This window comes from Gouania willdenowi, chromosome 7 (assembly GCF_900634775.1).
Source record: "Gouania willdenowi chromosome 7, fGouWil2.1, whole genome shotgun sequence".
NCBI classification, from domain to species: domain Eukaryota; kingdom Metazoa; phylum Chordata; class Actinopteri; order Blenniiformes; family Gobiesocidae; genus Gouania; species Gouania willdenowi.
Window position 1 is genome coordinate 13,164,271 of NC_041050.1, and position 26,807 is coordinate 13,191,077.

Here is a 26,807-nt window from a genome sequence, read left to right on the forward strand (position 1 = left end):
TACACTGCAATGCTACAAATCAACAAAAGTTTGTAACAACTGGTAGAAGAAAAAGTATTGTTATCAAAGTGGAATGTTTGACATACCTCACAGTATCAGCAATTTGTAGTAGTTGTCTTCATTCAGGATGATTATATTAAAAAAAGACGTTATGCTACAGGTACAATCTGTGTCTTTTTTAGCTAGCAGTCACACCAGAAAGTGGTGTAAAAACACCCACTGGCACATTTGTAGGCATACTGTAAGTGTCACACATACTGCTAAAATGCCTGCAAGCCAAGGACATCACTCCTCATGTCCAATTACTTTCATTCCGTGTCTGTTTCTTCTGAGTCTATTACTGTTTAGTCTGAGGTACCCAATTCCTTTACTGTTTGTGCTTTGTTTGATTCTTCAATGAACTGTTAAACCCTTGTGATTAACTGTGTTGTGCTTGCAGTGGTGAACTTTATCAGGAGTTGGTTGAGTTGAAACTAGTTCGATTGAAAGTGGTTGTCGTGAATGTTAGGTGAATGGATAAAAGCGTGTGAATACACTCAAGGTCAGTCTTTATGTTGGTTTTCTAAAAAAGTCCATTTGCCATGGAAAAGTATGGATCTGTCTGTAAGACGGCATTTGCAATCTACTTGGAAGACTTAGAAATGTAATTTTAGCCTCTTACAACAGAACCTGTAAATAATTGTCGAGGAGAATATCCTAATAACTAAGCACTGGGGTGTCTACATTGAACAGTCATCATATTTGTGCAGTCATACGCTATTTAGCCTCAGAGTAAGAGGCACGGAGTTTGATTCCTGAGGTGAAGCTGGACATTGGTTAAATTTGAACAGGCGGTGATGCACTCATTTGCAGTGGCTTGGGATCATCCCTCCACTTTATCTAGGACCTTTGTTATCTTTGATTATGCATAATTTCATGCGGCGTCAATAATCTAAACCAGTAGTTCCCACACTGGGAAGCCTTTACTATCACATTGTATCCGACCTGTCGACTGGAGGTGATTTCCCTCCACTAAATAGAAAACGTAGATATCCAAGGATGTGGTTGGAAAAATATCTAGGAAATTTTGATTTAAAAAAAGAGCGCGATGAGTAACACTGACTTAAGCAGTACCATGTACATATACAATGGTCATTAAAGTGTTTGATATGAAATAAAATTAAAACTACAACATTGAACAAAGCGTAAACCTACTTTTTTCATGTAAGAAAAGGATGGAATGTAGAGAAATTTTAGGTAGGTAGAATTAGGTTTGGCCAAGCACTTCTGCATAATGTTTTATTTAGTCACATTCAAACACAGGCTGTCTCAAGGATGTTTGTTTCATTCATCTTTACAAATATGTTTTTATTATCAAACGTAGCTCTAATAAATAGTTCAGTAAAAAAGGATTCATTCACCATGAAAAGGTATCCACCTTGACTGATGTCTCAGTGCTACAAATTGTGGTCAACAAGCAGCTTTAAAGGATGATTCTCTGCTTACTTTTTCACAGATAAAGTTATTTGACAGGTGTAACAAACAAAAATATTACTGATTCCCACAGCTCAACAATTAATAACCCTTACTTGATCTATTTTGTCATGGTCTTAGTGTGACAGTAGTCAGTACAAAACTGATGCACGTTTCTGACGTGGCCTGAACAAGTAAGTGAATGAGTGAAAGAAGGAACAGGAAAAAGAGCGAGTAAGTGCGTGGGGGAGGATCGCAGGACTCAAGGTAATATTTAGAGTTAATGCAGCTTAGAGGGACTGAGAGGAGTGGGAGGGAGACAGAGAGAGAGAGGGAGAGATGGTACATAGGGAGTAAGAGAAGGAGAGCAAAAGAATATAAAAATAATAGGGTCAGCGGGGAGAAAAGGCAGAGAGGAATAAATGAAGATGTATCAGAAACAAAAAAACCAAAGCTGAGGGGTAGAAAGGGAGAGCGAGTGAGAAAGAGAGCGGGAGAGAGAGAGAGCAAGAGGGGAATGTAAAAGCTGGAGAAATGTGAGCATGGAGGGAAAGAGAATGAGAGGAGTAAGTGTCAGAGAGAAAGAGTGGGCTAATGAAAGGTAGGGTGAGGCTACATGAGTTGGCGGGTGGGAGGGAAGTCAACAGAGAGAGTGCTAAAGAAAGCGGGGGAGAGGTCTACATGGGGAAAGATTGCTGGGTGGGGAAAAAAGGCAAACATACACAGCTTTGCACAGAGAGGAAGATGGGGAGGACCTGGTGGGCAAGCCCTGCAGAACTTACTTCCAGTTCCATCCGGGGTTGGATTGGATGGGTAAGGAAGGAGGGAGAGTGGTGCAGAGGAGGGATAATGGAAAGTGGAGGAGGGAACAACACACTCTGGGTGAACATGAAGTTATGAGTGTAACACTACTGACCAAGTGAAGAAGTTGATGGCTAAAGAAAGTGGTGCTGTTAATTTTTACTGTTTCCTTGGGACAGACATTTTGATGGGTTTAACGATCAAGCGATAAAACCAGTATCAGCAGCAACATTCTGAGGATGATTATGAAATTATATAAAAGAGGTCGAATTTATGAAAATGCATTTAAAAAAAATTGCACGAGTAAAAAAACAACACATTTATTTGAATCAGTTTTGTTAACTTTAAAAAGAATTAGAATGAGAGTTAATTTGTTGTGGATAATTAAGAGAAATGGGTAAGGTACATCTCAGAATAGACGGATGGATTATGGATAGATCGATGGATGGATAGTCTTGTTTTTGATGACAGTGGCTTTTAATTAAAGCCAAATGCTTCCTTCTTTGATAACTTTACAATGTAAACAAGTACTGTGCTCACATGTAACAAAGCCATTTCCCAAACACTTGCCTGACAAAAGAACAAAAGCCTAAGAAGGTGTTCACCACAATCCTAAAGGCACAACAGGCAAACAGAAAGCATGCACCAGTACAAAAGGTCCCTCCATAAACATTACGTGTCACTTTGCTCCGTCCACCATGGACCCTTCACATAGTGGGAAGCCGAAAGAGGGGGTGTTATCTGCTTTCTGGAGAGCATTAGCGTGCTGTCAGGCTGCCCAGTGACCACAGCGGCTATAGCCCCTCTTTCCTCTCTCTGCTCATCTCTTCCATCTCATAACATTAAGACTGCGCCTCTCTGTGCTTGTATCCTTGGCAACCTGCCTCCAACAATGGAGAGAGCTCTGGCCTCAGCATGGGAGGAGTGCAGTGCCATGGAGAGGAAAAGCAAGGGCGAACAAGATAGTGGGAGTTGGAAAACTGGCAGAGAAAGAGAGAGTGAAGGAACGAGACATTGCGTTTGTCACGCACAGACGTGCAGGTCAGAACGAGGTGGCAGAGCTAAGGGTTAGCTGAGGCGAAGAAGCGAGACAGATGAGGCATAGAAGTGGATGCCAGACCTGTGCTAGCTGTTAGCTTTGCGCTCGTGGATCAGTGCAGAGCTGTGTCCCTCTTTAACTCATGTCTGCTGCTGGACAGATCTTCAAATGAAGCAGGACAGATATGGACCTTGATGATATGTCAGTGCAAAGTCACTAAAGATTCTATCAATTTAGAAGTCGGCCTTCTTTGCCGATGCTCTACTCCTTGATCAAGGGTGTGCTCCCTCAGCCAATCAGTGTCTGATTATGGGACCTCATCATATAAACAAAGGTTTTATTTTATACAGTTTTTATTTGACTTTTCCCATGTAATTTGAAACTTATTGAATCCATAAGTGAGGGAAATGTAACATAGTAATGGGACCAAAAAAAAACACACAGAAAAAAGAGATTTGCGTTGATAAAACTGTTGGTTTTCAGTGACTCTGGAAGAGTTTGTGAGGTTAAAACAGCAAAAAAGAAAAACAATGACAAAAACTAGAGAGCCTGGAATGGTTGTGTTGAAGACCACACATCCTTTCTTCCCTCACTGCAGCCGAGCCGAGCCATTGAGAGTAATTGCTTATGATCAAATCAGCAGAAGCTGTGCAAATTAAAGAGTGCCCCCCCGCTCCCCACATTAACTCACCTCTACCGTATCTCCCGCCCACCCTTCCCCAAGCCAGACAGAGTCGACTTTGCATGTGACGTGCCACAGCACATCTCCCCGTGCTCCGAAGAGGGACTTATAACCCTGATAGGCCTTGAACTGGAGCAAGGGGGTCAGTGAAACAGACCTAAGCTGAGCATGCACGCACATTCCCACACACAGAGAGAGACAGTGCCCTGAGCAGAACTGCTGATATATCCCGCTTCTCAAAAATCACTCTCTCTCTGCTTCTCTGAGTCTCTCATTAGAAAGCCATTAGTGAGAAGGGCAACGTGAGACCACACGACCCTAGCCTGACCCCTGTAACACACCCAGGAGAGTGGAGGGGGTGGGGGGAGTAAGGGGCATAATTTGTAAACAGGAAATCAGGTGGTGGTGAGTGGGGATCAATAGGAGTAGTAAAAACACAAAGGAAATCTTTAAGCCGGTATTACGACAGAAAAAATTCTATAGCGATGTATTATGATTTTATAATACCATGATTTTATCATGATTAAGCAAAGGACAGAATTTAAATATAACATGTATATATTGTTGCCTCCGCCAAACACAAAGCACAAAGTGGTGCAAAGCTGAGTTATAAGGTTATGTTTTACCCTCCGTTTATCTGTCTGCGTTCATCTGTCTGTTAGCAAAAAAACTTGAAAAGTTATTGACGGATTTGGATGAAATTTTCAGGAAAATTGATAAATGGGACAAGGAACAGGTGATAACATTTTGGTGATGTTCTGGCTACCAAAAGAAAATATATACACATCCCAGTCATTTTCCCATTCTCACTGTGAGATGAAGTTCCCAGTCGTACCCAATGATCACACTGATATATTAGAACATTAGAGCATGTTTGATGTCAACATTGTCTGTTCTAAATAAGCCTGTGGACGTTAACATGCCGAAAACCAATCGTACAAAGAGAGAACAAAAACGTCAGGCAATGCGCCGTGCACGTTATGCTGAGTCAGCTTTTGGTGATGTTCTGGATTACCAAAAATCAGAAAATCCCACTCTTTGAAATCACAGTATGGGTGGGTGTGAGCTGTGCCTGAGCTGGCTCCTTTTTGCGTGGTGGCTTATGGGTAATGTAGTACTGGTAGGGAAGAGCATTGTGTGTATGTCTCGCCCGGTACTCGTGCTGTACTCTAATTACGTGTTTGTGACAAATCTTAAAAGGAATAAATGTGGCACAATTTAAATAAAATAGTGCACTGTGGTTAAATAAATCACTTGGTGGATGTCTGCGCACTCTCCAAGTGCTTTTCTAGTTATATGATGTATTACAAGCTTTACAGCTATTTTTTGTACCATTAACCCAAAATGGTGCTTTCACACTTCACAAACAAAGCGAGCTGGGTCAAGGTGACCCAGGAGTCCTCAGAGTGGGGTCAAGGCAAGGATGGCATTCAGGCAATAATATACTAATAGCCTTCCCCTAGTCCTCTTCATCAAGTGTGTAAGTTGCAATGTCATAAATTAAGTAAATTATTCACAGAAACACAGAAAACCCAAATGAAATAACTGATTGTGACTCACTTCGCAAGTATATATTATGTGAGGTTTCTCTCTGCTGGTCAGGTTCGGAGCCATTCTTCTATTATCTTGGTGTAGGAACAAAAGTGTGCATGCAACTGTGGTATTAGAGGTGTGTATTTACTCACATCACGGACACAAGAGTTTTAAAAGCTGTTTTAACTTGGGCCGCTGTCACACTAGAGTAGAGCCCAACCAAAGTAGGATTTTTCATTTTTTTAGGATTTTTAGGACCGATGCTGATAACAAAATTGCTGGTTTTAAAAATCCAATATCTGATATACCGGGCCATATATGAAATAAAAACATTGATATACAAGGGATGTATACTGGACATGAAAACATAATCTTGTAAAATGTGGTTCAAGACAAAAAAGCAAAACAGTATATAAAAGCACACAATAAATAGCAATATAAAAAATTTGATTAATCAGTACACGCTAAAATCGCTCCGATAAATCGTTGCAGCCAGGCTCTACGCTAGAGCGAAGAGTTGTACCCACTATATTGACGTATTCTTGTTGCAGGGTTAAGTTCTTTCAACATTAACCCCCGACCAGCAGCAGGGTCAGAATACAGCAGGTAAGTAGGTTATGTGTAAAAGCAACATTAGGATTTTGCCTAAAATTTATAATATCTGCCATTTTGAAAACAGATGCTGGTGTTAAAAATGTGACAGAACATATTAGAGTTCTGAGTTCTCACTTTACCTTAGTATTTTCAGCATCAAAAGTCAACATTTTTAAATTGTGCCCAACGTAGGCTACAGGGACTATACAAACTCACAGTTCTTCAAATCCAACTCTAATACTTGACGACTTGATGAAAATGAAATCTTTGTTATTAAAATATAAGGCCAAAAATAACCAACTTTCTCTAAACATTCAACAAAAGTCTACTAATTGTGAGGGGAGATACAACCTTAATCACCTTAATCTGAAGGTACAGTATGCTCGTACTACACTAAAGAGTCAAGTCAATGTATCACATGAAAAGGTGTCAACCTATGGAATAGTTTAGATGAAAACATGAAAAGTGCTGCTAGTCTACAGAAATTTAAAATACATTATAAGAGAAGTTCTGAAGAATAATGCAAATAACATCAGACCATATTTCTTTTTTAACTGTAGGTAAACCTGTAATATTTGAAATAATATAAATGCTTTATCGTGAACACAAAATGTGTGTAGATTGTGATAATTCTGTATGATGTCAAAATATACTTAAAGACCTTTCTCTTCTTTTCTCTTGTTGATGTTGCTATTTGTATGTTTGTAATGATAACTGAATATGGGGCCTATAAGCTTTCTTGATCACTCCTATTGAGCTTTCATTACCATGTAATGATGCATCTTGTGTTTTGTAAAAATTATGAATGTAAATTGCTTGAATTAGTAAACTAAACATAATGCGACTGCCATTGTCATAATAAAGTGTTTTACAACACACTGCTATGTATATCACTGGACATGTGTGAGCAGTGTTCTTTGAGGATGAAAACAGGGAAGATAGGAGGAAGTCTGCATGAGTCAAAATGGCAGAGGGAAAGGTAGAGAGGCGTGTGATAAGCACGCAGTGACTTAAGGAGAAGGGGATAATTTGGGAGTGGAGGGGAAGACGGCTAGGCTGCTTCCTTAGTCGGACACAGGAATGTAGAGCGGGCGGATCCCAGTGTGTGTGTGCTGTTTGTGTATTTATTTCAATGTGTGTGTGTGTGTGCATTTGTGCCAGACAGGAATCCCTAACCCCCACAGAGTCCGGCTCCACTTATCAAGGCCTAAACAGAGGGGTATGGAGGGGTAGAGGGGCGGGGCAAAGGGAGTAGTGTTGATTCAAGGTTTTTTGTGCTATCAAATACACCCAACACAACTGTGCTTCCACTTTTATACAACCAAGGTACACACAGAAACACACTGCAAGTCTTGAACTTAGAAGTCTATGAGGACAGATGCTGGCATCAAAATGATATACATGCAAGCACACCATTTATATAAATATATATATCTACCTATTTCCTGTGAAAACAGGCAGGCATACACAGACACCAAATTTTTATTAACTTTTTTAAAGCCACCATTTTCTAAAAATAAAAGAACATGTACGCTGTGAATTCACATGCCATGTCTTAGGAGTGATCTATAAAAGTGCTGATACCCCTAATATAGAGGTCTCACCTGAAACAAGCCCCTGACTCACTTCAGATTCAGGGGAATGAAGGTGGGGGCTGAAATAAGATAAGGGAGAGCAGAGAGAAGATTAAATGGATAAGATTAAGCTTTTCTTTACATGCTGTTCCTCAAGCATGAGGGTAGCGGCAAGGAAAAGGTCGCAAAAAGACAGGTGGAGGAAGATTGAAACAATGAGGAAGGTGGGCAGGCAGGTGATGTGGGGCAAAGGGATTGTGTGTGTGTGTGTGAGGGGGTGAGGTAGACTGCGGGAACAAAGACAAGCTGGGCGTCCTTTTATAAAATAGTGCTTGCGTGACAAGAAGCAGAGGATATGGAAGGCTGATGTCCATTCCAGGCTTGTCCTAAGCTAATATGAGAAATATTTGTTCAAAAGTCACAGAAAACTCTCCCACATTGGACGTTTATTGAAAAACTGCCAGCACAGAAACATTCAACAAGAACACATTTTAAATATACTAGTTTTAAACTTTTTACCAAATCACAAGTGTGAATTAAGTGAATAGAAACAAGTAAAAAAAATAGTTGCATAATTAATTTTAAACCAAGCTGGTAATGTTTCAGAAAAGTACTTAGCAATAGATACAAATAAATATAATGTGTTAGGCCCAGGTCTTTCTAAGGTAAGCTTGCATGTTCTCACCAAGTTCAGACTATATGTGTATGTTCATTCTTTAATTAATATCCTAAAAGGATAGACACATGCTTAACAGAATACCAGCCTGTTGCAGGAAAACATAGACACACATTCACAGACTTAGTCACTTCTATAAACAACAAGAAGATTTCAATTGGCCTAAAATTCAAGTTTTTAGACTGTTCAAAGAAAATTAATTGGCACGAGAAAACAAAAAAGCACAGGAAGAAAACAAGAAAACTCCTTACAGAAAAGTCCCAGGTCTTTAGGGAATCGAGCACAGCCCCCGTGGCCTTCATGATGTGAAGCAAAGTAAATAACTAGTACATCACCGTCCATCTTCATAAAGTTTGTGTATAACGCATTAAAATTATAGACAGTGGAGTAGAGCAGAGAACAGTTTGGAAAAACAAGCAATGCTTGTAGAGTTTAGTGCTGTTTTGGTGTGCACTCACTCACTCAGTTATGAAGGTATGAATGAATGTGAATGACCATTGTATAGTAGTTGCTATGCTTCTGTTATAGATGCTATATATATATAGCTTACCTCCACCAGTATGCTACTGTGTATATGAATGATGATCTTTGTCCAAAGTGTAATCCCAGATCTCATAATTTTTCTTCTTATTGGCAACTGCAATTTGCAGTTTCTAGAAAAATGATGATGAGGAAGATTGTGTGACAAACTAATGTACTCTGTGTCAAATACCAAACACACATGCTGGCACACGGACAGAAAAGTGGCTGTAGCTGCAGTGGATGAGATGATTAAAAGCAGAAGTGACAGCGCATTGACAGGATGGTAAAGATGGTCCAAACAGACAGAGGAAAGGATGGCTAGAGGAGAGAGGAAGGGGACAAAGAGTTATGAAGGACAGACAGTGGCTTCCAATACTGTCTTAAAGGTCTATATGCAGGGACCAAATTTAAAAAGAAACAAGCATACAAACGCACAACCCAAGCCATAATTACCCCCTGTAGTGTTTTTGGCCTCTTCTGCCTTGTTTCTCATGCTGTTGGCCGAGCCTTCTGACTCTTTAACACTTTTGTTTGGAAGGAGGGGGCGTAGGGGGTTTTCACAAAGGAAGGAGTGAAGGATAAATGAATACGAAACGTCTAAAGGAAGAAGTTGTGGAGCCGGGTGTGACGGCGGAAAGGGGGAATGAGGGAGTAGAATGCCCTCCAGCATGAACACTCCCACGATTGTGTGTAAATATGAGCGTGTGTGTATGCATGTGTGTTTGTGAGCGCAATGTGTCACAGTCAAACTGACACACCCACAGGCTGTAGACCTCTATATCCTGTTCGGGTTGTCCGTTTGTCCAAACATCATGCAATCCCCCCCCCTTTCTTTTCCTTGTCGTTCCCTTTTTTTAACTGGTCTGACAGGAGTAGAGGCTGCTAAGGGAGTGGGTACTGTAAAACAAAGGCACCTTTCTGAAATATACAGAATAGGAAAGAGGAACTACAAGTTGACTGAAAATGAGAGTAAAGCAGACACTGATCCAACCATGAGCTCAACAAGAACAGCTTTAAATTCAAACTCTTCTCTAATGTCTCTGTTTCTACTTTGTCCTGTCACACTCTGTTTCTTCAACGCACATGAACACGTTATTGCTCTTGATATCTCGGCTGCTGTAACTCAGCTAATTCTCTGTGAATGCTAAGTTCATTGGGCAACATAAGGCATAGCAAGCACTGTTAATGGGCTTACATCAGATCACTGTATCAGTGCGAAGAAAGAATCCTCATCACACCACGTTTTATGACTTAAAAAAAAGAAACTTGTGAAAGAAGTTCGGATGAACTACGGCCGGACCCGAGGAACGTCTTCGCGCTGAATTGCACGTACCAAGTTCCCGAGAATTCAGTCAAATGACTTGGTTCCACGGAGTAAAAAAAGGTCTCCGAGAGGCTCTTGACATCCGCTCATAGAATATCCATGTGAAATTACAGCCCGATTCAACAGGCATTAACGGACTAATGGGCCCCATGTGTCAATAATTGGGTGCCACCAACTGTCACAATATTTAACTCACAAATAAGTGAGAAAACAACTTCTATGGAAGTTGCAGAAAAAGGGGAATTGTGCGAGGCATAATCGTAATCTACGTTGAATTACCTTTGAAACAATATATCACACGACTATGTTTTCATAAATTTGGAAATTATCGGAAATGGGGGTGGGCCCAGTATTCATAGCAAACTGCATTCCGATCTAACGGGAACTAACGGAGGAGTGATCATTTGAAAAATAGGGCCCCTGGGGGCCCTCTGGCGCCCCCGTGACAATGGGGCCCATTTACATATTGGTATGTACCAACAATTTGATACCACTAACCGTCATAATATTTCACCCGCAAATAAATGAGAAATCGACTTTCATTTTTCTTTTCTTTTGGGCCCCCCCCCCGGGCCCCAAATCAAAAATCGAGCTCATAACGTTGATGCGTACACATCCATAAATTCTATCTTCACGAATAACAGAGTAGTAGCAATTTTAACTAGTGTACACAACAAGAACAGAGTGAGTCCGCTAGCCTGGCCTAAAAAAATACTCCATAGCAGAAGGGTGGAGGAGGCATCATTCAAGTCCCAGACCTAACTTACAAAACAATAGAAAGACAAAAAGATATTAATCTTTTGAAATTCCCTCCTAAAATTTCCATTGTATATTTCCTCAGTTGAAGAAAAAAAATGTAATCCATTAAACCTGTTTAACAGTGAACAAATAAAAACAAATAATTTATAATTTATGTTTGTTAGAATCCCTCTTCTGAGGCCAAAACATTGCTTTTCACAAAATGTGGTCTCCTTGAAAGTTTATGGTTTTTATTCTAATATAAACACAATTACCTCAGTCTACAGAAATAGTTTAAAGCGTCAAAACAGGAGAAAGGTCCAGCTGATGTACCATTTACAAATATTTTCAAAAAATATTTTAAATTATAATTATTTTGTGTGTACATTACCAGTCATGATTCAAAGTTTTCATTGACCTGGAACTTTCAGTTGTGCTGTGTTCTTCTTAATTAGAAAAATAATTGCTTTAATCTTTAAAAGCATGCATTTAATTCAAGGTATTTACAAAAAAGGCTTAAAATGTAATCATAAATATTTGTACTTAAATATGACAAAGTAAGCACAAATGTTTTTACAAATTATTCTCATTTATTCAAGCATCATCTTCTTTTAAGCTAAACATTAGTTAATAGTTTGGAGTTAAGGGTTATTTCTCAGGTCTGTATGTTTTTGTGTTTGCATTGTTAGATGAAGCACCTCTGTAGTACAGCTAGGTATAGATATTAAAGCTACCAGCAGACTGAGAATCAAATGAGCTGATACGATGGCCAGAGCAGTGGGGGGAAACTACTGTGAAAGTTCAACCACAAAAACCTTGCGGCCAACCCGCCCCTGAGTTGTGCCAACAGGACATCCTCCCGTGATGCATTGTTGGTACTGTAATTCTTCACCATGATGCCAAGAAATGTGTTTTGTGCATGTGTATGAGCCTGGAAAATATAAGGTTTATGCTGTACATACATTTTACACTGGAAGATGTCAATAAGTATGTTTGAGTGGGTATGAGTTAGTGAGGCCAGGAGGTGTGTGGGCCGTGGTGCGCTAAAGCACACACATTGGCCCAACCCAGGTGCACTCAAGGTGGGATGGCTAATCTTTAACTCCCCACTCTAAACACACATACACACACACACACACACACACACACACTCCTCCTACTATTCCTCTTCCCCACCCAGCAATCCTTCACCGGCCTGTTCCAAGGGCAGGCGGTAGGGAGGTGGGGGTGCTGACGTTTTGGAAAAAAGCCACGGTCAGAAGTGGGAAGGGGGTTATTTCCTGTCCAAAATGGTTCTTTTAAAGCCAGAAAATTATAAATAGAGCAGGTGTCAGTACAGAGAGAGGGGAAAGGGCTGAGAGAGAAAAGAAAGACAGTAAGTGTGAAAATTTGTGGGAAAATTTGCTGTGTTTGGGATGTGAACGGTACCATGGAAGAAGTTGCTTTAAGCTGATATTACCCACAACGTCCAAGAGAATATAAGGTCATAAGACAAGGATGGCTAGTGGGTGGTGGGAACTAACTCATTACCAAATATATATATATATATATATAAAATGAACTCATCTTATTTTAGTGTAAGGAACAAACAGGATGTTCAAAATACTGAGAGAAAACACAGTGAAGAAAAGACTATGCAATTATCTACTATGAACAAAAGAAGTGGTTTATAGAAGTAGATAAATAATGGAAGAGGAAAGTAGAGGGAACACAGGGTGGTAGGACAAGTGGGCCACAAAATGTCAAATGAGTGACTGGAAAGGACAAAGAACCAGAGTAAATGGAGGGGCCGGGGGGTTGAGGGTGGTCTAGTGTGAGACAGATGTGATCCCAGAGGGACTGTGGTTAAAAAAGAAGACCACAGGTCACAAAGTGGAACACAATCTAGCTACCAGTCCCTCATATTTAAATAATGGAAGCAAACATACCTCCCAATATGTTACACCCTAATATCTAGCATTCTGTTTGTGAAATGATGTTTCAAAAACACATTTGCTGGGGTCACCCCAATTCAGTGCAGACAGAATGGGAATTGAAGGACAAGGTAGGGCCTCCAATTTGAGGGTCTACAGCAGTGTCGCTCTTGCAATGTAATCTCGCTTGATTTTAGTGAAGCATCCAGATTTAGCAAAAAAAATGAAAGCCATGTACCCCCTACTCCTGCACGCAAAATTAATTATACATACTGTATATATATATATATATATATATATATATATATATATTGTAAAAATATTAATCTGTAAGCACACAAGAAAACATCTTATTCAGAATTATCACTCGGTTTATTTAATTAATTAGTCTACCGGCATTTTCAGTGAGACACAATCTCTTTCTTGGTAAAAGAAATCTACCAAATGTTTGTTGAATGAATATATAGCAATAATACAACATACTGCATTAATCACCCTGAAACTGTGAAATACATCTCGCTACAACTCTGATGAGAAGGGTGAGGTTGAGAGAATAAACAGAACTCTGCAATGTTTGGCTGAATTTGACAGAGTCTGAGTCTTAAATTGTTCTCCATACAAAGTCTTGTTCTTTTGTTTTCCTGTTTGTCAAAGCTGAATATTCACTTTCACACAAGTACGTGGTGCAAAGGGCATCAAGCATGTTTGGCAAGCGCAATTTAGCTCTTGCCATATTTGAGCTTTTTTGACGAGATTTTCTAGTCATCACTAAACGATAGTCTTAAAGAGGCCAATGTGTAATTTGTGGCAATGCATGGAGGCTCCTGACTGCTGCTCTATTTATATTATAGTTTCCAATTTTGTCATTTTGTTTTTTAACAATTTTTTCATGTACCCCCAATGAAAACCCAAAAAGAGTTAAAATATCAATGCAATTGTATATAACTATATATTAACTGAAATTCTTCCTGAACCCAGGATGCAGGGCCTCTCCTGTGGTGAGACACTTACTGCCTCATTGACATAACAAAAGCAGCTGAGGACAGGCGTTAGCTCAAATCCTTTGGGTCGAATGACCCCTCTCTGGGTTCTATAGGTAAAAAGTTAATTTGACCCCTCTGTGGGACTTCTAGTGTCAATCTTGATAAAAATGCTATTTGGGCTTCGTACACATGCCCAAAGTTTTTTTTCATTGATTCCCTCAATCGTTAGTAAGAGGGTGATTTGCTCCCTTCTTACTGCAGGGTGAGCTTAAACACCTCGTTCCAATTTGATGACATGTTCCCACTTTGATGACGAATTTGACCCAGCACTGAGCTGGAGAAGCATGTGTCTGTTTACATGCCGGGATTGATATGTAAACAGACACGCCCACAAAGGTGAGCATTTCAGCGTCTTTCGTGCAGTGCTATGTATGTATTTTCTACAGTCTATGTATGTACCAATGAACGCCCCGCCCCCACCCTCTGTCTCGTGTTTATAAAGCAGGATGAGCTCAGCTACGGAGTGGGTGGGAGGAGGGCGGGCCGTCCTCTGGCCCTACGTCACTGTGCGGGGAGGAGGAAGTCAGTGTCTCGTCTATAGACACGCCCACTCATGAATATGCGTAAGTAGGCCACAAATCAGCCTGTTTGTGTAAAGTTGCTCAGAAAGTGACTTTTCAGAGGCTAAAACTCTGGAAAACAGGCGAGTTTGGGCAAATAAACCTAAAATACTATGTTTTTGGGGTTCTTAGAACAAATGGAGATGGTGAAAAATGGCATGACATGGGACCTTTAACCACCTTCAGCATGTTTGTTGTGATTTTGAGAAGTTTAATAGCTAGTTAAGTCATCTGAATAGGAAAAGATGATGAAACGGAAATGCGACGTAAAACTGTAAAGTGATGTGGAAATGGGTAAACCCTGAAATGGAACTTAGGACATTTTGAAACGGAAAACCCGAGGCCCTACAGAGGATGCAGGTGAGTAGCGGAGAGCTGTGGCATTCCTTCCTCTGACCCGTTATGCTACTAAAACCATCTCCTCCCTCGTTCCAGTCTCTGGTTTATTTGTCCACAGTTACTCTATAGCCGTAATAAAACCAACTGATGTTTAATCAGCTGTATCTTCTGAGTTCTCCGATTGTGCACTATGATCTTTTATGTGTTTAAAATAGTATCATGAGTGAATGTATAAATATGTGTGAGAGAACTGGTAGATAATTATAACAGGTTAGACAACACAAGGTTTTTTTCTATTTATTTATTGCAGAGACTTTATTTAAGGCCCTGTGGCTAAGGTACGTCTTATTGCTTCCCCAGAGTCACATTGGGCTTTTCTCTACAAACCAAATCTTGAAAAGCTATTCTCAGAGTTCTAAAACACTTTTATATCCACACCGACACAGGTCAGCCGGCATGGTTGATTAATTGACAATGTGTGAGAATGTTATAAAAACTGACAGTGAATTAACAAATGCTACTTGCATCAGGGTTATTTCTCCCTTCCTGCTCCTTTGCCACTGTCAAAACACCGCCGTTTGTCTTATGAAAAGCGGCTAAAAACTATGTCCACACAGGGTGAAATTTTAGTTATCAAAGTGGAAAGAATTAATAAGGAAAAATGAGAGTAGATTAAAAAACGGTGAGATGAGCAGCCGGAAGAACAGTGTTAGGATGTGCGATGGGCGAGGGGGGTATAAATCTGTTCTTAGTGTTTTAAATATTAAAGCTATTTCGAGTTTAATGAAGTTCAAATACTATGGGGAGAGTCTTAACTGGAATACAGAAAGGAAGGGGGCGATAGGGGGATCAGATTCATTATTTCAAGTGTTCACCTTTAGACTGCTGAGACTTGGGAAAAGAAACATAGGGAGCAGAGAAGAAAAAAAAATATTTTTTGAAGTGAAGACTAGATGCTGGGTTGCAAGCACCTGTATATGAGCTTGCTAGGTAGATCCAGGACATGCCAGAGAAATAGCTAATCTGAATGTATGAGAGGATTTGATTTCTTTAGAAAAGTTCCAGTGAAAGAAAAGATGAGAGTTTTGTGAGGTATGAATGTAGAGAAATACGTTGGATTATTATTAAAAAAAATAAAAAAAAGAAAGTCCAGCTGTAACCAATGTGCAGCAATGCCTGGAGAGAAAAGGAAAGAACAGTACCATAGTGATTAACTGATTGCTTACACAGAATCAGATATTGTGCAATGCGTGTTTGAGTGCTTTGTGTTTGTTTGTTTGTGTGTGGGCAGACAGTAAAGAGGTATTAGACTATTGCCCAAAACTCCATAACTGCTGCTAAAAGGTCACTCTGTGTGCATTCGAAAGTGCCTGTATTAGAAAAAAGCAATATAAAAAAGTTTTTCCTCTGCTGTCATTATGTGGAATAAACATCATGGTGTTGTGTTGGTGTTGCCCTACTTGTCAATCAGAACCACATCCGACAACAAAAATGTAATACCTGCTTTACGACAACACATTTTTGAGTTTTTGATGTTAGAAATATGATGACACAACCACAGACAAAAATAATAATAATAATAATTGAACAATGAACATTTTACTAAGGCTTTATTGGATAACAAAAGTAAATAACACCAATTATTTTGATATCATTTATGAAAATCAATTTCATTTTTTATTTTAATTAAAAAAATAATTTGTTTACTTATTTATACTTTTTTCCCTTCTTTTTTGAAAGAACACATTTTCTAGTGTTTTTTTTATATATATATAGTTGAATGAATAGAATCTATGAATAAATAAAATAAATGAATTAATGAATAGATGTAGAATAAATGACTGTCAGCTTGAAGAGATGCATACAAATATAAACAATTTGAACGTTTAATTTTTGTTGGTAAAATTATTTGTGGGATAGAATTAGGGCTGAACTATTTTGGAAAATAATCTAATTGAGATTTTTTTCCCCTCAATATTGCGAGTGCGATTTAATATGCGATTATTTTTTCAAGGGCCTCTTGTCATGTATTTTTCAATGAACACAAGCAATAAATCAATCTGTTTCATAATAAACAATTTCAGATTTATTTAAACTTTAAATAAATATAAAATATAAATCTTAAAGCACAGATTACAAGAATAAAGCAAACAAATCTATGGCTTTACTTCTTCAACATATCTAACTAACTTCACGTTTCATGAAACATGTAAACGTGTGGACTGCACTTCTTAAACACTCTCTGGACTTAACAGAACAAGACAAGAAAAATGCAGCCTTTGCGATTACAAAATCGTGTTTTATGATATCGCGATAATATCACAAATGCAATTAATTGTTCAGCCTTAGATAGAATACTGTTATTCTCCATAGTTCAGATAAGGGCTGAGCAACATGGACCAAAAATCAGATCTAAATATTTTTTCGTAAAGTTTCACTATAAATATGATTGTGGGTCAAAGTCACTGATGCAAAATGCCACACAGGCACTTTTATGAACAACTGTAGCTGCACCATAACAACATTTTCAACCACTTCTGGCTTTTTCTCTCATAAGGGACAGCACATGTGAGTGACTTCTGCAGTGTGGCCATTCCACAGCAGAAATTCCCTCCTCTCTGTTCCTCACTGACCTGCATCTAATGGTTAAAATACAAACCGTCTCCAAATAACTGAGCCATTACGATTTTTCTGTCAAAGCAGTTCCCAGGGTGGGGCGTTTGTGCACAGAGAGGCGATTCAGAGCGGAGTTTGTGTGAGAGACAGAGGTAGCAAAAGCAGCATTATTATTTAAATGTTAAAAAAAAAGCTTTAAAATAAAAATCTAAACACAATGTCTATTTTTTATTGTGTAAAATAGAAATCTAGAAATATCTTAAACTTTTATAGATCGCTCATGCCTAGGTCAGATATTGTGTGTTAGATTTTGACTAATTTGACTCTGAGACAAACAAGAACATAAATACATAAATAAATTATCAAGTTATTGAGTTATCATAAGATGAACTGGAAAAGTCTAGCATGAGTATTTTTTAAATAAAGAAATCATTTCAATGATCAAACTATTCCGGCTTTGATTTAAAAGTGCTGTTTTATCCATGTCTGGGAGACATAGCCTGGCCAGTCTAAAAATAAATTTGGTAATTATTTAAAGGGGCAGGACATAAGCAGGAGGGAAAAGTAAAGACTATTTTAAACTTCCTTTGTCAATAGCTGTCACCTCAAATATAGTGCTCCGCAGAAAATATACGCATGATCCATCCAATGAAATGCAAGTCGTTCTTGTGTCTCTTCGTTACTTCACACGTAAGATTTCAAACGCTCGTGTCAGCAGACAAGGTGAGTCTAAGTTAGAGATGAAGCGTTAGAGAAAGAGAAAAGGATATCATGTGCTTAGTGGCCTCAATACTGACTTCAAATGAATGCAGATGTTTGCACGGGAAGGGGATCTAAAGAAAAATAAATCCTAATTCCTGCAGCTGTTTATGTCAACATGGACACATGGCATTTTTAGACACATGCTTTGAACTAGGCGTGCAGAAATACACTGAGCCTTTACAAAGCTGTATATTATCCTTATATTACAGAATAATCCTGTGAAATCCTTGGTCAAGCAGCCTCTGTGTTGTATGTTGTATGAGGCTTCATTTTTTTAATACAGCAAAGCATGGATACAAATTACAGATGAATGGGAGAGAGAGAGGGAGGGAGAGTGGGCACTTCTCATCAATAAAGAATGAAGCAATTAAGCTAATCTCAGACTGAAGGTGCCCTTTCTTTTTAATACCTATCATATTATCCTTCTAACAACTGAACTTCATAAAACAACAGCCTCACAACAAACTAACGGGTGCTGAAGTTAATGCCACAAAATACGCTGGCCCGCCTAAAAACAAATGATCAGTTAATCAATTACTAAATGGTTTCACAGTAGACGTCTTCACATGGCACACTGCAGGAGAAGCAAAGATGTGATGATTAGCACCAAAAAAACATCTATTTGAATGTGTGTGTATACTATATTGAGGCCAAGTAACACTAAATTATAGGTGGCTTTTTTATTTCACAATGAAATAATATATTATTTATCCTTCTATTTGTTTAATTGTATTTTCATCTGTAAAATGTAAAATTAGGTATTATTATAATTACAGACTTTATAGCTGATAGCAGTGTTTCTGAAATTGATGGCACAACAGCAGGTCCTTGAGAGAGTGGGAAATTAACAAATGAAAGCATTAGAAATATAAGGTTTTATGTTTAATTTTAGTAAAAATAATAATAATAATTATGATGGAAATTATCTTCATTTGAACATGAACCGAAAATTCAAGAGTCAGACACCAGGTGGAAGATGACTGGAAATAATAATAAAAAAAACCTATAGAAACAAATCTATTCAGGAAACACTAGATACTGTTTCTTTCCACTAATTCACAAAATGAGTTGTTTTAAAAAAAATGTGTAATATCACTCATCATTATGCACTATAGTTGTTTTTTTCATGATATTCTGAGCAAAAAATGTTTGTATTTGGACAAAGGGGGTCGTTGGATACAGAAATAAGACAAAGGGGTACTTCAGTCAAAAAAGGTTGAGAACCACTGGCCTATAGAATAAGTTATGAAGAAATATACAGTCACATACACAGTCCAAACTTTCCAATTTAAAGGGGACATATCATGCTAAATCCACTTTTTTAGCCCTTAAATGCATTTTTTTGTATATTTAGAGTGCTTAGAAGTACAGAAAAGTTCAAATTAGTCTCTTCAGGTGCTCCGTTGATATCTTTATATTCTGTTTTGGTAATATTTTTCAATCTGTTTCGATTTTTCTATTCTCTATTAAGTTTTTTGAACAATAACGTCACAGTATTTGCAGCGGAACTGCCAAATTAGGACATCGACTCCAGGCCCAACACTTTGAGCAATCCGCCATTTTTATTTCTCGCTTTTATTTTGTAGTCCAAGCTCAAGGATGCTGAAGTTACGAGAGGATAAGTCAAAATGTTCGGTTGTTGGATGTAGTAACCCACACGCTTCATTACACCGTCTCCCAGCATTAGAACCTTTTCGAAGTGCCTGGTTGAGTTTTATTTTTTACGGAAATATACTCACATCTGTGGGCAAGGTAATTTTTGTGTGCACGAAGCACTTCGAGGATGACTGCTTCATCAACCTCCGCCAGTATAAAGAAGGATTTGTCTGATTGAGGGGTCAATTCCTGGTATCTTTGGAGACGACAAACAGAGCACTTCGGTAAGCTGTAAATAACGCTAAAAAGTGTGATGATAAGACGTCCCTGTCATTCTTTTGTTAGCATTAGCAGTTGCACCGTCTTCACATGTTAGCGCTGTGTGCTCGTTTTAGATCCTTGATGATATGGCCTACGTGATTTAATTTAAGTCTAAAGTTTTCATTAGTCATTTCTTTTTGCCGCTTTTGTCTCCGAAAAGACTGTATTAAAATGCATTTCGTGACGTTAGCTTGGTGCTAGCGTTAGCTCGGTGCTTGTGTTAGCTCACTTGTTAGGGTTCTGCAGGTTCTTCATCTTCATTTTCATCTCGCTCCGCCGGGTCCGACGCGAACATGTAAGGCTAGATGGACAAGTCTTCCGTTGTTGACATTTTGTAAATAACGTGTGAATAAACATTTTCTGCGCCGCTACATAATCGTATCTCTTCTATCAAACTACAAAAATGGCCGAACAGGGTGGAGTTGAACCGAGTGTCACCTCTGCAACCTGGAGAGGGGGCGGAGTTTGAAGTGTCTCATTTGCATTTAAAGAGACCACACCAAAACGAGTTGCTCTGAGAAGCACATCAGAAAAGTGGTAGAAAAGGGGCCTGTGGAGCTATAATAATGAGGAATTCAGACCCAAGCATTGCAGTTCTGCTTTACATAGACCACAACTGTATGATTTATATGTAAAAAGGAAGGATTTAAAAGCATGATATGTCCCCTTTAACTATAACAATAAAATAAGTCACACTTCAATATGTTTAAATGACTATGAGTATCATAAACTAAAGCATGCTTCTAGTCTACAACCCTTTCTGTGTTGTCGGTCCAGCCATACGCTTCAACATCTAATTAAACTCTTTGACTACAGGTGATAAAATCCTGGATTTAAAGAGATTTAGGACTTAGTCCACTAACCCCACAGAGCCTTTGGACATCGAGTGTATTTGGCTGCAGTAAAAGGAGGTTTGGTCACTATATGAGAGGCGTAAAAGGCCAGTCCTGTGTCAGAAATACCACTATACTCCCTGTACCAGTTCTCAGAGAAGTAATGACCTCACTAAACCTGTTCAACAATGCCCCAAACCTTCACTTTACGAACCTGATCCCTCCCCCTGCAAATGCACTCAACAAAAGGAAGTAAAACACATCTTTTGAACTGAAACTCTTCTAACTCTGTTAAGGAAAGCCAATTTCATGTTCTTTGAAATCAGGTATTAAACCCTGATAATAAAAAAAAGCTTTGATGTTTCCACTTTTTCGAGCACCAGATGAAAGTATACAACTTAAGACTTCCTTTAACTTTAAAAAACCCTACAATTAGCGAAATGCTAGCCATAGGTGTTTTTGTTAATATATGTGTAAGTTCCTGAAAATCAAGCTCAAGGGACTGCATTAATGTTTGACTGTAGGTCATTAAATCTGGGGCTCAGGACTCTTAGTTAATCAGGCAAACCCTCATAAACCCAAACGGATGTTCAGTCCAATCCGCATATGCTTCAATCTGCAACACTCTCTTCCCTTTTCCTCCTCTCGCCCTTTCCACAAGGTCCTTCCCTAAACCCCAGAGAGAGGGGGAGGAGCCTCGGATGGTGAGGACGAGCTGGTAATCCGTGCGGTGACCCAGGTCAATTCAATTATCCTGTTTTCTTTCGCTGTGCGACGCGTGTGCCCATTTCACAGCCAACTCCCTTAATGCGCCCAGGATTAGCTTCTCTTACTTTTAATGATCTACCTATCGACGCCTTGGGCCCCACAACAGACACACTGACACAAACACACACAGATACACACAGGTTGAGTTTTTTTCATATAGTTAAAGTGCAAAGTAACTCACTAAACAGTTTTGCAAGGCTGCGGATCAAGAGAGGCGTTCAAGGAATAAATATGCATGCATAAGAGTGTTTGTGAATGCATTTGATTGTTTATGTGGGAGTATGGCTTACATAAACTGCAGTAAGTAGAGGATTGTATTATCATCTGCATTTACCCAGGCTTCACCTCACACCTTCAAGATTTGAGATAATCATCTTAGTCCAACACGTTAGTATGTAAGCTCACTAATCTCAACCCCAGAGGAGGAAAAGAGGTCATTTTATACTCAATGTCTGTGTGGATAGCTGACATACACCCAACAAACCATGCAGATTCCTGAGTAATTAACATTGCTATACTGTATTGTAAGTTGTTACAGGCAGTCTTTTAAATTAGTGCACAAAAGCAAAAGAAAAACACATTAATTGCATTCATAAGAAAACAGCTTGGTGAAAGTCAGATTTTTCGTGCTTAAGTGGCGAGATGACATCCGTAAGCTCAAAAGTTCATGTTGTTTTACAAGTCACTCACAAATTACATAACTGAGTAACAAACTGTAAAAGGTTAACATTAGATCACTGTGACAACTTGGGGAAGCTGAAAACTCTTCCATCCAAAATGCCACTTTTAGGGTACAGTAGTCCCTCGCTATACCGCGGTTCACCTTTCGCGGAATCAGTGTTTTCGCAGATTGTTTTTACAGTGCAATTTTGCATGCATTTTTTTTACCGCGTATGAACGAGCATTGTGTTTTGCGTCCTGATTGCCTAATGCTGCATTCGCCCACCAGCGAGACATCCAACTCGGTGAGTTTCACTGCCTGCTGAAGCGCGGAGCTGTGCTCCTTTTTCTCCTCTCATAAACATAAACCACCAGTGAAAATAGACGGTGTGATTAGCGGCTAATGCTATCCTAGCTCAGTGCTACAGAGATAACTTTTACCTGCTACTACCACCTCCTCGCTGATTCTCCTTCACGCCGAGTTTGGTCCCGGTTATAAAGGTCGTGTCTAGAGATGTAACGATTAATCTTAAGGCAGTTAAAAATCGATTCATAGGTATCACGGTTGATATCGATTTTCTGAAAATTGAATCGCAGTACTTTTTTTAACCAGCAGAGGGCTCCACAAGTGTAGGCGGCGGGCGGAGTCTGCTAATACTTTCTTTCTGGCTGCCTTCAACTCTTAAATAGGTTAATAAATGACTCCTTACCCCTTTAGCGCCAAAAGAATATCTGTAATATTACTTGAATATCTGTAAAAGTCACGTTTTTCTATTAGCTCTGTCTGCTAGCATAGCTTCTCTTCTTCACTGCAAGATATCTGCATGCCAACCGACCACTGTGTTACCAGCTGGTCCAAACAAATATGACATAAATCAGTGCAATAACGTTTTTTTTTTTTTTTTTTTTTTTAAAGTCCAATTGTTAAGGCACAAAATACATTTTCAGTTGCACTTTTAAAAGAAAAAGAACTATTATGCGGTTTTGCATTGTTTATTATAGAACCAGAATTTAAATTAATAGGCTTCATTTTCATTTGTATTATTCCTTTATTTATTTCATTCAAGATTTATTTTTAGTTAAATTCCATTTTTTTGAATAGTTTATCAAGGAATTCTTTTGACAATGAAAAATAAAAGGAAAATAGTACAGTATTTTCTAGTTTTTTTCCCAAAAAAAAAATTTGTTTACAGTCCCATTTTGTAATCGAGAGAATCGTATCGTGAACCCAGTATCGTGAATCGAATCGTATCGGGAGTTGAGTAAATCGTTACATCCCTAGTCGTGTCATACAGCTCCAGGTGGTCACACACAGCTTCTACTACATGGTTAAATGGGTGAACAGACCAGTGTCCATGTTGACAGCCTGACGTCATCGTCAACAAAGACTGATTGTGTTCGGCATCGATGTCTGATTGCTAGCAGTGTGACTCTGACGTGCTGTATGTTTGAAAACGGGTTTATGTTTTAAAATCTACGAAGATTTGAACTTTGAGAATGTTTAAGAAATGTTAATGCCTGTCTGAGAAAAGTTTATAAAGTGTGTGGTGAGGGGTTTTACAGCCTTAAAAGATGTATAATAATAGTAAAAAATAAAGCTGACAACTTTGCAGATTTCGCCTATTGCGGGTTATTTTTAGAAAGTAATTCCCGCGATAAACGAGGGACTACTGTATTCCAATGGCAGACCGTGCATTTGGTAAACACTGCTTCATTATGATGACAGCAATAAAAATCATCAACACAATGCAGTATGAAGAGTTGCAGTGTCACAGGAAGGAAACTGATGTAGTCACAAGAAACAACAATAAGGCAGCAAATTAATCAAACATGGCTGCCAAACTCCTCTGAAAAACGTACTATATCGACTATTTACTAAACTATACTAAAGTAGTTGTTTTAGTTTAAAGTTCTAGGATTTTACATGTCACCAGAGCTAAACCTGCACCTGAGAAGTCCACAAATCAGAAATATGTCATTTTGTCATAGCATGAATGGTAACTTTATTAGGGATGTCCTGATTCAACTTTTTACTTCTAATGTGATAACAATATTGCAGCCTTGAGCATTGGCTGATAATAATATCAATCTGATCAGCAGGAATCATACATACTTTTATTGCTTATTTTGTAGTGTGGATTTTTAACAGTAGGCATGAGAAACAATGGAAGACCGTGACTCAGTGGTAGAGAGGGTCCAATAGTCGAAGGTTGGGGGTTCCAAGCCTGCTCTAAGTATTTGTCGTTGTATCCTTGGAGAAGGCACTTTACCCACATTGCCTCGTATGGATGTAGTGTGTGAGTGAGTGTTGGTGATGGTCGGAGGGACCGATGGCACACTATGGCAACCTTGATTCTGTCAGTCAGCCCCAGGGCAGCTGTGGCTACAATAGTAGCTTACCACCACTGTGTGTGGAGTGAAAAAATAATGCACATCAATGTAAAGCATTTTGACTGTCGATGAAAAGCGCTACATAAATTCCAATACTTTATCACAAATCAAAACCAATAAAAGTATATTACATTTTTAAAGACAAAAAAAACAATTCAAGTTGATTTCTGTTTCTTTTTTACTGTTGGTATTTAGTTGTGTCAGCTGCCAGATAGAGGAGCCAGTGTCTGAGTGCATAAATCGGACATTTTAGAAGTAGGCTGATATGATCTATTCAGAAGATTTTGCTGATAACGGACCGATTTCCGTTATCACTATTGCATTGGGACACCACTAGACATTAGCAGTGAAAGGTTAGCAGAGAAAAGTTTACTAGGTTTAGTGAGAGAAGACCCAATTTCAAAGAAGAAACTCCAATCAAAAGCATTTTATAAAAACATGATGACGAAGACTGATGACTTACCTGTGATTTCTTGCCCATTGTAGTTCCATCCAGCTACAGCCAGTATGGAAGGCAGTGGAGATCTACTGTCCCGGTACTTCTCTCTGTCCCGCTCTCGCTCCCAGTTTCTCTCAGACTGCTGGGTAATATGTCTGACTGTGTCCTTGTTCTTTCTATTCTTCCGCCGTCCTGTACCAGACAGAGGCTGCCATGCTCCTTCTGTGCTTCCTCCACCAGTACCCCCAGCACCCTGTTCACCCTGGCCTTGGGTTGAATCTCTGGGTGTGTCCCGTGGATGAGAGGCAGGAGAAACTTGTTCCTCTTTGACAGTCACAGGTCTGTAGTCATGTGGCCAGGCGGGCTGGGAATCATGGCAGGTTTCTTCTTGGCTCTCGTGACTCTTGGGGGGCTCTTGGTCCTCCTTCCCATAGGTGCTGCCCCCCTCGTGGCAGCTGGCGATGGCCGAGTCCCCAGAAGAGTTGGCCGGGCTAGTGCGACGTGTCAGCCAAGGGGATGTGCTGCGACCAGACATGATTGAAGCCAGGGCTTCAGAGGCTAAGCCCACTATCCCTCCTCCTGCTCCTCCTAAACCAGCTCCAACAACACCCCCTACTCCTGTTATACCCACCCCTCCTCCACCCACTCCTCCACCTACACCCAGACCTACTGCAGCAACAGCTCCCATTTCAAAGTCGGCCAGCTCGTCGGCCATCTCGGAGCGGATGCTGATGTCCAGAGCTGCTTTGATGAAGCTGTGGCAGGCCTGTACAATGTCTGTCATCTGTAGGTAACTGGCAGCTGACATGACCTCGATCACATTCTTACTGGTGAGGGCCAGGTGCGCTGAGTACATGAAGTCCAGTATGGCTTTAAAGCCGGTTGCAGTGACAATGTCCAGGTGAGTGACAGTCGTATGATGGTGAGACTCTGCTCCTTTTTTAACCTGATAGGTAAAGAGGAATAATCTTTCTTAAATAACAACATAATAACTGCTAAATTAGAATTTGTTACTTGTGTCATTGCTCTGTTAATCACACATCACAGGGAAATGAAACAAACAACAGCAACTCATGATCTGACCTTACCAGGTCCCCTACCTGGCAGTATAGAGTCTTGAAGTAGCGCGAGGAGCCCAGGAGGACATTTTTATGGGCCTTGAAGATCTTTCCGTCGACAATGACGCAGGCATCACAGAGGATGCCATGCTGTCTTTGCTCATTGAGCTCTCTCAGGAGCTGACGGTAGTGGGACGAGATCTCCATGTCCTCCTTCCTGTTGTTCATCTGTGTAGCTGAACAAAAGCCTCTCCTCCAAACATCTGCAGAGACAGAGAGAACATGCAAGCGGTCAGTATGGGATGGTTACATGGTACAGATGCCTTCTGGATGAATACATCTACAGATGATGCACCAAAAATGACGTAAAAGTGCATTTTTGGTTTTCTAACTTTTCTCACCGAAACAACTTAGCCGAACCAGGATGTTGTGATAATGCAAGTAAACACGGCGGTCAGCGCACTTGTGTTCGCGGAGCGGCCATATTTCAATACACCCGAGCGCCCAATAGTCTTCTAAGAAGAAGTTGAGACGGAGCACGGCGTGAAAACAATGAAACATCTCAAGTTTGAT

At 39.5% G+C, this 26,807-nt stretch overlaps 1 protein-coding gene across 3 annotated transcripts in view; it reads right to left on the reverse strand.

The window, feature by feature from the left end:
- The window catches only part of zbtb46 (zinc finger and BTB domain containing 46), a 79,192-nt gene that overhangs the window by 20,553 nt on the left and 31,832 nt on the right, over positions 1 to 26,807 (reverse strand). For all 3 annotated transcript variants that reach the window (XM_028453506.1, XM_028453507.1, XM_028453505.1), the window contains exons 2-3: positions 26,277 to 26,497; positions 25,201 to 26,122 (exon numbers count right to left, since the gene is read on the reverse strand). In XM_028453506.1, coding sequence (XP_028309307.1) covers positions 25,201 to 26,122; positions 26,277 to 26,462 — 1,108 coding nt within the window. In that variant the 5' untranslated portion in view covers positions 26,463 to 26,497. The remainder of the gene's footprint in view (positions 1 to 25,200; positions 26,123 to 26,276; positions 26,498 to 26,807) is intronic.